At 35.7% G+C, this 13,573-nt stretch overlaps 3 protein-coding genes and 1 long non-coding RNA gene across 12 annotated transcripts; 2 read left to right on the forward strand and 2 right to left on the reverse strand.

Moving 5' to 3' along the window:
- Window positions 1–696: 696 nt before the first annotated feature.
- Window positions 697–5,325, forward strand: LOC139847159 (uncharacterized). 9 transcript variants are annotated; one of them, XR_011759341.1, is made up of 9 exons: window positions 697–973; window positions 1,062–1,283; window positions 1,547–1,641; window positions 1,915–2,077; window positions 2,607–2,913; window positions 3,645–3,686; window positions 3,883–3,970; window positions 4,382–4,494; window positions 4,593–5,325. It is a non-coding gene; the product is annotated as an uncharacterized lncRNA (long non-coding RNA). The 9 variants fall into 9 exon arrangements; XR_011759345.1 differs by having other exon boundaries at window positions 4,604–5,325; XR_011759340.1 differs by having other exon boundaries at window positions 697–1,025; window positions 1,240–1,283; window positions 4,382–5,325.
- Window positions 5,326–8,176: 2,851 nt separating this feature from the next.
- On the forward strand, window positions 8,177–8,908 carry LOC139849266 (uncharacterized). The gene has a single exon (XM_071838924.1). The coding sequence runs from the start codon at window positions 8,177–8,179 to the stop codon at window positions 8,906–8,908; it is 732 nt and encodes a 243-aa protein (XP_071695025.1).
- Window positions 8,909–9,871: 963 nt separating this feature from the next.
- Window positions 9,872–11,970, reverse strand: LOC139849267 (uncharacterized). The gene is made up of 4 exons (XM_071838925.1): window positions 11,572–11,970; window positions 10,919–11,196; window positions 10,584–10,723; window positions 9,872–9,942 (listed from the first exon to the last, which is right to left on the reverse strand). Exons 1-4 carry the CDS (start codon window positions 11,968–11,970, stop codon window positions 9,872–9,874), a joined length of 888 nt encoding a protein of 295 aa, XP_071695026.1.
- A 170-nt stretch (window positions 11,971–12,140) lies between these two features.
- LOC139849268 (uncharacterized) lies at window positions 12,141–13,091 on the reverse strand. Its single transcript, XM_071838926.1, has one exon. The coding sequence runs from the start codon at window positions 13,089–13,091 to the stop codon at window positions 12,141–12,143; it is 951 nt and encodes a 316-aa protein (XP_071695027.1).
- Between the last annotated feature and the right edge of the window lie 482 nt (window positions 13,092–13,573).

A 13,573-nucleotide genomic window follows, 5' to 3' on the forward strand; every position in this document is an offset into this window, starting at 1 on the left:
TCTATCTATATTTATCTATCTATCTATCTAACTATCTAACTATATCTATATCTATATCTATATCTATATCTATCTATCTATACTTCTATACTATACATTAAAAGAAAAGAAAAATTCAGATACACTTTTTTAGTATTATTGAATCTAGACCACTAGATCAAAAAAATGACCTCCGTTGCCCTCACTTTTTAACCCTTAGATCTAACTATAACCTTATAACCAAGGTTGCAAAATTTGTTATTCGAGGATTAATCGGTCGGGACTTTAGAAGGATTAATCGGTAATTCGGAGATTAATCGGGGATTAATCAGATTGTACTGTATACATTTAAATATTAAATTTCAAAAATTATATGTGTAAATATGAAAAAAGCGATAAATATAAAAATAAACTTTACATAATTGTCTAAAATTATTCATTTTGCTCAAAAACTATAAAGTTCTAGTGTAAATTCGTGTTAAAATGTTAATCATATTTGACTTTAACCGACTTTGATTACCAAATTCGATTTTGACCCATCAATTGACGTTGACCGTTTAATTAAATGGATTTTTGAAAATCAGAACGGATTGCTCTTAAAAATGATTAATCGGAGATTAATCGGCGAGTAATCGGGTTTTTTACAACACTGCTTATAACTATTGTCTATATCACAAATCTTCCTATAATACCCTTACACCAAACGAAGGGAAACAATTAGAAAAATTAGATCAGTCGCCACTTCATTAGCAGCACACACAGAGATTAGGGCAAAATCTCTCATCTACCTTCCTTCTACTTCAATTTTCTTCAAACATCTATCCCAACAAACGTGTATCATTCGGATAGCGGGTAGATTTCTGCTGAACAATCCATTGGTAAATCATCGCATACAAAGCTTCATCGTATAACATCGCTACCATCGCATAACCTCGCAACCAGTCGGAAGCTTCACAAATCAAATGCAAAAATTATCATCTATAATAGTTTACGGGTCGATATCTTGAATCAATATCTGTTGAATGATCTTCAATCGCAAATCGCGAGTTAGTAATTCTTTTTTTTTTTGTTTCGATTTTCAGGTTTTTGATTATCATGTCTGATGTATTGAAGATCGATATATCCATATTTCAAGTGACTTATGAAGATACCATATACATGATTCAAAACCCTAAATTATGTTTTTGTTCGTTACTTTATAGATCAGATTTAAAATCAAAACCCTAATTTTGTTTCTGTAAAAACTATTCATTTTTGTAGGGTTGATTCATTGAATTGATTTCGGATTCTAAAAACGGCATCAGGTATGCATTATCGATTTCATTTTGATTTATGTCTAACGAATAGATTTTAATAAACTATTTGTTATTGTCCGTTTAAATCAACATAACAAGGGTTAACAATCGAAATTTTTTTTGAAGTAAAATGATTTCCTTATAAATTGGTTGTTAACGCCTGCCGCAAACGATGTTAACTCTGAGTTTGTTAATGTTTAAGGGCATTGTAAATCGATTTAATTGTTAGATTTATACTAACTACGATGATTTCGTTATGCTGTTTTTTGTAGGTAAATGTAAGATCGAGATATTATAATCACATCACTCATCTTGATGAGCATAAAGGATTGATGAAACATGATTTTCATTCTCATAAAAAACTCAGGTTATTTGATCTATTTTTATAAAAAAAAAAAATTTAGATTATCAAAATTTCAATCTTCATATGTTTATTCGGTTTTAATTAAAATATGTTTAACTCATATAGAATTCGAGTAATAAAATGTTATTAAAACTGTTTGAAAACTGAATTCGTTTTAGTTTGACAGTTTCTTCTTTAGGAACAGCAATAATTATGTTGAATTAACATATTGTGAAGATTAAGCCATGATCATCATCAATATCTTCTTGCAACTAAAATATAGGAGTACGTTTTTAGGATGATAAAGTTATTTAGAAGAGCCATTTGAAGCTAAAAGTTCAACAACATTGCCCATTATGCGTGTAGAAGATGGAGATCTTACAATTTTGGGGAAATTTTGCTATTAATGAGCCTTTAAAAAAAGTTGTGAAGAGGGAACTGTGGTATACTATCCAAAAAGGTATTTATATCTTTACTAATTTGAAGTGGCAACCTGATAAAACTTTTCAAGTATATTATCATGCTCTTCTTCTACATACCTGCTTAATGTGCATCCTTTTCATGGTAGTATAGCTTACTGTTTTTATTAAGAGGTGACAATTTGAACCCCTTTACAATCAAATTAATGGTGAATATATTATATCTTGAATGGAGCTAACTGGTAGAAGAGGTAGCTAATAGCCTACGATTTCAACGGGTCAAATAGGTTGAAGTTGGCAAAAACTTTTGATTTAATACATAATACCCTCTATCATACACAATATCAAATTTTTGTTGAAATAATATAAGTTTACGGCATAAAAGTGTTACATGCCCGACACAAATTTGTAGCATATCACATGTTATCTACATAATTGGCTAGCATATCTAACCAGATCTAGTGTTGATCCATCTACGAGTATCAGATGTTCAACACTACAATAGTCATTTAATAAAAAAATCTCATAACCTTTTGGTCATTGAACATTATTTTTGTATATACGTTACAGAAAAGTACCAGAGTATGCATGCATGCATTTGATATTGTGGAGGAGGATGAAGAGGGTTTTTTGAAGGGATCAGTAAAAGATTTTTCTTATGCTACACATTCCCATGCATTTCAAGATACGTTATCGACATAACATGGTGATAAAGTCGAGCTTCCAAAATCCGAGATTGTGGATGAGGAAGAATGTAGTATATGGTTTCAGAAATCGATGACCAAAAAGAAAGATGATTGTCATGGTGTCATACCTTTCGTTGACGATTATTTTCCACTCAATCAGCAAGACTGGGAAAATAGAATCATATATGGTGGTAATAATTCTCTAGATGAAAGTGATAACTTGGTGCCCTACGAGAAAGATCACGGTCTTTTTTTTAAAACCTGACCCGTTTCTATAGAACCGTTAGGGTCGAGAAAGTCTCTAAAGTGATACACCTCTTATGAGAAGACGGTTTACCATCCTCATCTTTTGAGATTAAAGTATCAATTGGAAACTAACGATGATGGTAAACGAGACCCGTTAGTCAAAGAATTAAGGTTTAGGTTAATAAAGATGTTTGATACCCAGTGTGCGTTAAGGCTTGGACTTAGTTACCTTAGGCTCTTTGTTTAGTTTTGATTTGCGTCTGGTTCGATTGTATTTTATTCGTCTTTTTCATCGCTTGATGAAGAGATTCAGTTATGTCATCAGCTTAGAGACTAATTAGTCTTTCAAATTTTGTGATTAAAAGTAGATTAATCCTCAAAATTATAAGAAAAAAACACGTGTCCTTCAAAACCCCTTTGAATCAGTTTTTATTACGATCGCTCAACTTAATCTTCCCATTTCTCTCTCTCTCTCTCTCTCTCTCTCTCTCTTCAAAAAAAACCACCAGATCCTTTTCACCTTCGATTGTGTGTTCATCCCGCCGTATTAGGTGACACAACCACCACCAATGAATCCTTCATGTTTTTCTCGACAATACCGTACAAATTCTATATATGTTATCGTTATTTCATCCAAAAAAAATGATGGATATCTGTAAATTTTTTCTTCTTTCAGATCCTGAAACATCTGATGTTGATGACTCGGTATTAAAAAAAGGTACAAATTGATCCTAATTGGATTCTGATATGTTTTCTCCATCAATAATCTCAGTATGCTGTTATCATGTTTATTTCTTTGTACCTAAAGCTTTTTTCACACTTATAGTACCGTGCTCATTAGTCTATCTTCAAGTTATTATTAGAATTAGAATTTATAGTATCATAATTTATTCTCCCATCTGATGTATTTGCAGCACTTATGGAGATGAATATGTGACATTCTGGTGTTTCATAATGAGTTATAGGACTTTTCAATGTGGATGACACTCAATACATTGCCCGGTAAGTTATAATCTCCATATTATTTGATGTTCTATTACTTATATATACATGTTGATTAATATTGTTTTAAAGTAAACAACTATTGAAATTGAATGTTTACCTATTCTCATGAGATGAAGTAACAAATGTAGGTTATACAAAATTCAGCTCCCTTTGTGCAGTCACCTAACAAATTTTTAATTTTTACACTACAGCTTACAAGGTTTACTTAAAATATGTGTTAGGTAGTTTTTGTTATCTTACTATATTAAGTATGTGCATGCCCATACTATAAAGGGAAAATGCTAATGACAACCCTAAGGGTTTTCATTAGCATTTCCCTACTATAAAGTATAAACAATATATACTAACAATATATACTATGTAAACTGTAACCATGCCCAGATTCTGTTAGCATCTGCATTCTCGCAGGTCTTCAATCCCGTTATAAAAAAGGAATAGAAAAGAAATTTTCGCTAACAAAAGAAGTCGGGTATTAAATCGTTGGAGAACAATATGATGTCCTTCTGAATCTACACTGACAGGTATTTTCATGTAACCCATTAATGTCTTCTATTAAGTAAAGTGTTTTGAATTATAAGTGATGCAATATGAGCCAAATTTTTATTCGTTCTTATTGAAGTGGTTCTGTAGTCAAAGCAACTTTGCCACTTATGTGTACCCATCGGACGGCAGCCCTTTCAATTTTTATGTGTTGTTATGTACAGTACAAAGTGACAACGAAAGGTAATAATAGTCAATATTTTTGGGTTTTGATTCATGCCATATGTTACTCTTTTCTATCGGATGATAAATGTTGTTGCTGCATATTGGATATGGGCCAATTATGGTTTTATGGTTGTTTTATGCATCAAGATTGCTCCTCATGCTCCTCAGTGGGTCATAAAATCTGCTTCAAGGGTAAATAATGGTATTACATTTGTTATATGGGTCAGGTTTGATTCTTTGAAGATGAGCTGCATTAATATTATCAGATACGATTTTTATTTGGGTCAATGTTGGTCAAATATGTCTAAAATTTGGTTGAATGATTTGGATTTAGGTCTCCACTGCTGCTACTGCCATTTCTATTTTTCTGATATGGGTCGAAAATACTTATGTTGGTGGTTGCTGAATCAAGAAAAGAGCTGGGTCAATGGTTGGATCAAAATAATTGACTTTGCAAGTACTTAGTCAAAACTGATTTTGTACAAAGAATTGTGGTATGATTTGAGTTGTAATTTGCTTGCTGATGATCCTGTATATGACTAATAATTTGTCTATTGGTTCTTCTTTTTAGAAGTACTAACGTAGAGGTAAAACATTTGAATTCATATTCTTTTTGTATATGTTTTGTACTTGCATTTGTATCGTAACTAAAGTAAACTCTTTTGGGTTTAGGATCATGTGTATCAAATATCCTCATCAACACACTACTTTTTTGTGAATATTGATACACAATATGATGCAACTGTGACCTTTAATGGAAATTATTACAAATGAGTTAAGGGCTTCTAAGGCAATTTCATTAGGGATGGCAATTGGCGAGAAACAACCCGTGACCCGCGAGTACCCGATCCGTGATGGGTGGGTAAAATCATTAATTCTTACCCGCGGGCACGGGTACGGGTAAAAATTTATCCCCGTCGACAGATCACGGGCGGGTCGCGGGTATATACTACCCGTCACGGCCTCGCGGGTAAAACCCGACCCGTGAATACATGAGACTTTTCTCAATTTACCCATGAATTAATACTTACTATTATTAAATTTAAAAGCTATTTTACTAGTATTTAAATAATTATTTAAAATATAATATATTTTTTTTTTAGTAAGTAAGGAAACCCTCCTATGAACGAGCATATTGGCTCTTCCATAGAAGGTAAAACCTCGGTTAATCAAGTCCCCCGAACGCGAGACCTGGTACCGGGTGAATTGCGCATTATGCGCACCCTCTAGTCACACTCCCTTTTTGAACAATTTGGCATAGCCAAGGATTGAACCCGGGTGGGGTGCTTCATTGGGCAACAAAATATAATATTACATATAAGTAAAAACCCTAATTTTCACGTCATTATACATATACCTAGTACATATGGTTTTATAATTAATAAAATTATTTGAATTTTCTAATAAAAAGTTGTATATTATTATTACCCGCGGGTCACGGGTATCCGCGGGTCACGGGTATGGGCGAAAAGTTTTTACTCGTGGGCGGGTAACGGGTCTCAACGTGCAAAAAAGAAACCCGACGGGCGGGTCGTGGGTATATAGAACCCGTGCCCGTTACCCATGGGCGCCATAAATTTCATAGCAAAATGGAGTTATGTAAGAGAATCCGTGGGATCTCAAGTGCTGATCCATTCTAATAATGACCATTAGTGGAGCAAATTAACACCACTACTAATCAAAGTGATTATTTATGATATTGAGTATGGTAAATATATCCTAATTACTGTTATGATAATATTTTTTATGGGATGTTATGATAATATTTTTTAATTATACCGAAAACTGAGAGATTACGCGCTGTTATTTTAAAGGAGATTTAAGATATATAATGAAAATAAAGTAATTTGCTTATGCTCTTAGTACAATTCATCAACACATTAAGAGATTATAATCGAAGAGTAATATGTGCGAAACCAAAACAATTTTTTTTTATTCGTCACTTTCAAAAACCCACAAATTTCGCGGGTCTTAAGCTAGTAAGGATAATAACCACAATGTCGTTTGTTCAAATGTGTCATAACAATAAACGGGGAAATAAAAATTATAAATCCGCTCGCTAAACATACATTGTACCTATTTACAAGCAATTGACAGGGACGTAAGGTAAAATATTGCATGTCTTAAAGATGTTCAAATCTTTAGTCAATCATTTCATTATTAAACCACTTACAAGTAATTAACTAAATCATAACACACATTTACTTTGCCCTTATCTAAATTAACAACTAATTGTACTGTGTTATTTATTTATTTTCTTATTTTAAGAATAAAAAAACAAAACCCAAAATACTCCTTGTTACTCGTCCAATAGAGTAGAATATGTTCGCTGAAGTGAGTTGTAAATTTAGGCTCCAACATTATAAATGAACATTCATAAAGGGGGTTTTATTTTTTAAATTTTTTTTTTTGGCAAAAACTGAAGTATATTAAGAATTTTCACAATTAGTGAAAATAAGACATACATCAGAAAGATGAGCTTAATAGTTCATACAAGAATAAACACCAAAAGGATCTCATGGACAAGCCCATCTAAGATCCATAACACAAATAAGACCATAATATATAAGACTAAATCAAAATAAACAAGAAAGCTACTGCACTTGTGAAAAAACTAAGCATGCCTGCACTATGAAATCTTAAGCTGTTGTTCACCTTCAGATACACCTTAGATCCCACTGCTGCTCTCTCCATACATAAAATTGGAGACTTTCGGCTTTTTATGAATTGAGAACCATTGGAAAACTTTAAACTTGATATGATCAACTACTACCGCTCCATCTTTAAATATCCCATTAAAAATCAAATTATATCTAGCGATCCAAATAGACCAAAACGAAGCCGGATCAATTAACCTCCAATCATTTATAACACCAAATCCTAACCCGAAATAATCGAGAGAGAATTCAATAAAGGACACCAATAAAACAAAGCCGGCCATATTTTACGAGACCATGAGCAATGAAGTAAAAGATGATCAATCGACTCAACTTGAAACATACACCGCTCGCAATTGTCATCCGAACCATTTTGAAGACAATGACTATGGCTCAAAAATTCTATCCCCGGAACACCACCTTGAATTTCTAACCAATGTATCATGGCAATGTTTGAAGGCACTTTTAATAACCCAACCCAACCTTAACCGAATCAAAATCCAACTCTAAATTAGAACCATCATAACACGAACACATACCGCAACCATAAATCAACCAAAAGAACCACAAAATAACATCATCTTTTTCGAGTTCAAAGACCGTACTCCTTATAACACGCTTTAACCTTTGCACTTGAAATGCCTCAAACCCATCCAACACGTTAGGAAACGCAAAATCTCATTCAAATTCCCCATAAGAATGAAAAACCCCAAATCCGCAATATATCCACCTCTTTTAATGTTTTAAGGAATAAAGATGGCATTAAACTGCAATTGAAACTTATTGATCAAATTGAACACTTTACTACCTTTATATAAACTCCCAAGACCCCTAGAGTTCCATGTGTCAATGCAATGATACTCAATATAAATGCAATGATGGCTGGGGTTGGAAATGTATCTTAGACCTTAGAAATAAAGTGAAGTCTCATGTTAAAGATGATAATGGTAGCTTTAAATGGATTTCCAACACTGGTAAAGTTGTTAATTTTACAACCTATCAAGCTTGGAGTGATTTGAGGATTAACAGGAACAAAGTTAGCTGGCATCATGTGATTTGGTACCAGGGTTTTGATCCTAGACATTCTTTTATCATATGGTTAGCTATTCTCAGTAGACTTAATACACAGGACAGAATGCAGATTTGGTTACCTAATATCCCTATGTCCTGTTCCCTATGTGGTAAGATAAAGGATTCAACTAAGCATCTCTTCTTTCAATGTGAATTCAGTGCTTATATCTGGAAGGAGTTGAAGTCAAATTTGCTTTTTAAAGGTTTACCTAATGACCTGGAAAGTATTGTGAATAGATTGGCTTTGTATCCTTTTACAAGAAATATTTGGAACATTATTAATCGTTCAGTGTTGGCTGCTTGTGTTTATCATATATGGCATGAAAGAAACTCGAGGCTTTTTAGAGGAAAGAAAAGAACTGCAGAAGCTATATGTGAAGATATTCAGAGCTATATTCGTTTAAAGTTGATGCAATTAAAAGTCAAAAAGTCCCCTGCAATTTTGAAGGCCGCCAATGTTTGGAAGCTGAATTTGGAAAGCAATTGTTTCAGTTTGAAGTAGTGTTGTGGGCTTGTGGCCTTGTATTTTCCTTTTGGATTCTGTTTTGTATTGTTGTTTTTTTTTTTGGGCTGTGGGCCTTTTGTATTTGGGCTTTTGGGAATGTCCTGGCACTTTTTATTTTAATATATTTTTCTCCTTTGCCGTAAAAAAAAAAAAAAAACATTATAAATAAACAAAACAGATCCACTGACCTCTCTTGCACGCTAACACTTACACCCACGACAACATAAACTGCCCGTTTAAACCACATTAGGATGATTAATAAATCACGACCCAAGTTGTTGTAAAACATTTTTTTTTTTTTTTTTTTTTAACGAGGAACCCCTACTACGAACGGGCACATTGGCCCCCCGCAGCGGGTAAACCCCGGGTAAACGGCAAGCCAACCCTCCACCGCTACCAGGTAAATCATCCTCAGGCTATTGGTCTCTTAAGTTCGCCCCAAGCGTTTGAAGTGCCTTGAAGGGAATCGAACCCGTGACCTCACCTTCATTGAAAGTGTTGGTGACCATCCAAGCTATGCCCGGATGGTTAAGTTGTTGTAAAACATGGTAACAAATATTTTTTAATTTTAATAAATCACAAACATCAAATAAACAAATAAACGTATTATGATAGATTAATATAAGAAATTATGAATAATACTAGTTTTTTAGAAGAATATTACATTAGAATACTCATAATTCTACAATGATAAACTAGCTACTACTATTGAAACATGCTCAATCTCATACTTACGGGTCCCACCTCCTCTCTATCTTAATCAAAATTATCTAGAGAAGGAGATAGTAAAGGAAGAACCAATATAACAACAACAACAACAATACCCAATTCTACTAAAGTGGAGTATGGGGGAGGTTAGATGTAGACAGTCTTTCCTCTACTCTAGAGTAAAAGGAAAGTCATTCCTCCCCCCACGGATACTTATCGGTCCGCGGGTAAAAGAAGTCGTCCCTCCCTATACTATAGGGCAGAGAGGCTGCTTCCCAAGGACCTCCGGCCAGCAGAACCATGAAATCCGTTAAGTGAAGTAACTAAATGCAAGTAAAGTAAAGTAGATAAAAGGAACCTTACCGTGGAAAATGTAAAGGTAAATATGACATGTAACAAAGTAAAGTAAAGTAAAGTAAAAGAACATATAAGTGAAAAAAGTAAGTGTCAATTATGCAAGTATAACAAGCAATGTAAGTATAAAATGTGTATGTAAGCATGTAGGTATAGAGCATGTAGTTATACAATGCAGTATAAAACATATAAGTATACAATGTAAGCATAAAGACATGTAGCATGTAAATGTAAATACGTGTAATTTAATGCGATATAATGTAATGCGACATGTAACGGTATAGTGCTATAAGGCAAGTAAATAAGTATAATGTAATGCACACAATATGTTGGGATATGCTACAATAAGTATTAGTATATGAATGAAAAAAAAAATTGTAATACAAAACATATATGAAGCAAAAAAGCAAGTAGGCAAAAGGCATACGATAAAAATATATAAAACTAAATAGAAAATTAAAAAAGAATATAAAATAAAATATATATACAACCTAGTCATCAATCCTAATTCTACTCCTCCATAAATTTCTATCAGAAGTCATGTCCTCGGTCAATAAAAGCTCCTTCAAGTCAAGCTTCAGTCTATCCTCCAACCTACGTGTAGGTCTACCTCTTCTCCTTACGCCGCCAACCGTGAGGGCTTCCACTCTCCTGACCGGTGCTGTGGGTGGCCGCCTCCTTACATGGCCAAACCATCTAAGTCGTCCTTCTCTCATCTTGTTGACGATATTCCCAACTTCTAAGTTCTTTCTAAAAATTCCATTAGGTATCATGTCTAACATGGTCTTACCACACGTCCACCTAAGCATCCTCATTTCTGCCACCTCCATCCTCCTCTCTTGGGCCTTCGTCATTGGCCAACACTCCGATCCGTACAACATGGCCGGTCTAATCGCTACCTTGAAGAATTTCCCCTTCAATTTAAGGGGTATCTTCTTGTCGCACAAAACCCCTTTCGCAGCTCTCCACTTCAGCCATCCTACTCTTATACGGTGAGACACATCCTCATCTATCCTTCCTGATTTGTGTAGCATTGATCCTAAGTATCTAAAGGAATCATGTGGATGTAAGACCTGATCCCCAATACGAATATCCACAGTATCATTGTGATCTTCGATCCTCCCGTAGCCGCATCTAAGATACTCCGATTTAAGTCTACTAATCCGAAGTCCATTTTGTTCCAGGGCATTCCTCCATTGCTCCAGCCTTCTGTTTAGCTCATCCTGGGATTCCGATACTAAGAAAATATCATTGGCAAAAATCAAGCACCAAGGGATACTCCCTTGTATCCTATGAGACAGGTCGTCTAAGACTAAAGCGAACAAAAAAGGGCTAAGAGCAGATCCTTGATGTAAACCTACTTCTACTGGAAAAAAACTCTGTGTATCCTACTGTCGTCCGAACGCGAGTTTTTACCCCTGGTACATGTCCATAATAGCTCTTATATACCTACTTGGGATACCTCTACCATTAAGGATCTTCCAAATCAACTCTCGTGTTACACTATCATAAGCTTTTTCCAAGTCTAAGAAAGCCATGTGTAGGTTCTTTTGTTTCTCTCTATACTTCTCCATAAGACTTCTAATAATGTGAATTGCCTCCATCGAGGAGCGTCCTGGCATGAACCCAAATTGATTCTCTGACACCTTAGTCTCTCGTCTAAGCCTAGTCTCAATCACTCTCTCCCATAGTTTCATGGTATGGCTAAGTAACTTTATACCTCTATAGTTACTACACGTCTGTGCATCCCCTTTGTTCTTGTAAATCAGAATAACCTCGCTCAGTCTCCACTCCATTGGCATTTTTGCGCTTCTAAACGTCATGTTGAAAAGGTTTGTCAACCACCTAACCCCATCATCGCCTAGGCACCGCCACGCCTCTATGGGGATTTGGTCCGGTCCTACTGCTTTGTTTCTCCCCATCTTGCGTAGGGCCACTCTAACTTCCCCATGGTTGATCCTCGTGCAGAAACAGTTGTTTTGATATTGTGGGGCCATATCATAGACATGAGGTTCTCCATTCCTAGTCCTTCCCCCATCGAAAAGGGATGAGAAGTATTCTTCCCATCGTTTCCTAATTTTGTCTTCCTTCACTATGATTTGACCTGCTTCATCCTTGATATATTTGATGTTATCCAGATCCCTTCGCCGATGCTCCCTAGCTTTGGCTATCCTGTAGATGTCGTTTGCCCCTTCTTTTCTAGTCTCTTATATAAGCCTTCGTAAGCTTTATCTTTTGCACGTGTAACGGCGATCTTTGCTTCTCTCTTGGCTTCTTTATAGCTATTTTCTATGCTAGTTCTGTCTGCTAGTGTACCCCCTCTAAAGGAGGTGAGCTCCCGAAACCTCGCTTGTTTAAGCGCGACTTTAGTTTGGACCTCGTCGTTAAGCCACCATGATTCTCTACAACCATTTTGGGCTCTCGACGTCCCAACTGCCACTCCCAAGGATTCTTTTGCCACCCCTCTAATAGTGGACGCTAGGTTGTTCCACATCTGATCTGCATCAATAAAGGCTGCATTTTCCAATTCAGCACCCATTCTTTCAACAACATTAGCCCTAAAAGTCTCCGCCTTCTCTCCATTTAAGTTCTTCCAGAGGATTCTGGGTTGTTGTACTTCTCTCGCCCTCCTGTTTACCCGTCCCTGGGTACCTAACTCCATGACCAACAGTCTATGCTGGGATGAACAAGTCCAGGTTGGGAGGACCTTACAGTCCTTACAGTTTCTAAGGTCACCCCTGCGAAGAAGGAAAAAGTCAATTTGGGTACTATGACCCCCACTATGGAAGGTGGCTAGCTGAGCATCCCTCTTCTTGAAGAAAGAGTTTGCAACAACCAGATCATGGGCAATGGCGAACTCGAGAATTGAGCGCCCTTCTTCATTTCTAACCCCATACCCAAAGCCCCCATGGGCTCCCCTATATCCCTCTACCTCCGCTCCTATATGACCATTAAGATCGCCCCCTATAATCAATCGATGGTCCGCTGGACATCCCCTTACAACCTCATCTAACAATTCCCAGAAACTCTTCTTCTCCGCTTCTCCTAAACCTACGTGGGGTGCGTAAGCGCTAATGACCGTGAACGTCTCCTCATTAATTATAAACGTAACCGACATAATCCTATCGCTAAACCTACCCACATCAACAACATGATCCTTGTATGTTGGACCTAAAAGGATTCCTACTCCATTTCGAGCTGTCCTAGAGCCTGAGTACCACAACCTGTAGTTATTAAAGTCCACCTCCTCCTGTCCCTTCCATCTAGTCTCTTGAACGCACACTATTTCCACCTTACACTTAAGAAAGATATCCACAAGCTCAATCCTCTTGCCCGTCAAAGTTCCTACTGAAATGTCCCGTTCTTATTGATTAAAAACGTTCCATATTAATTGATTTCGTTGCGAGGTTTTGACCTCTATATGAGACGTTTTTCAAAGACTGCATTCATTTTTAAAACAAACCATAACCTTTATTTCATAAATAAAGGTTTAAAAAGCTTTACGTAGATTATCAAATAATGATAATCTAAAATATCCTGTTTACACACGACCATTACATAATGGTTTACAATACAAATATGTTACATCGAAATCAATTT

Source organism: Rutidosis leptorrhynchoides, chromosome 5 (genome assembly GCF_046630445.1).
Source record: "Rutidosis leptorrhynchoides isolate AG116_Rl617_1_P2 chromosome 5, CSIRO_AGI_Rlap_v1, whole genome shotgun sequence".
Lineage (NCBI taxonomy): Eukaryota > Viridiplantae > Streptophyta > Magnoliopsida > Asterales > Asteraceae > Rutidosis > Rutidosis leptorrhynchoides.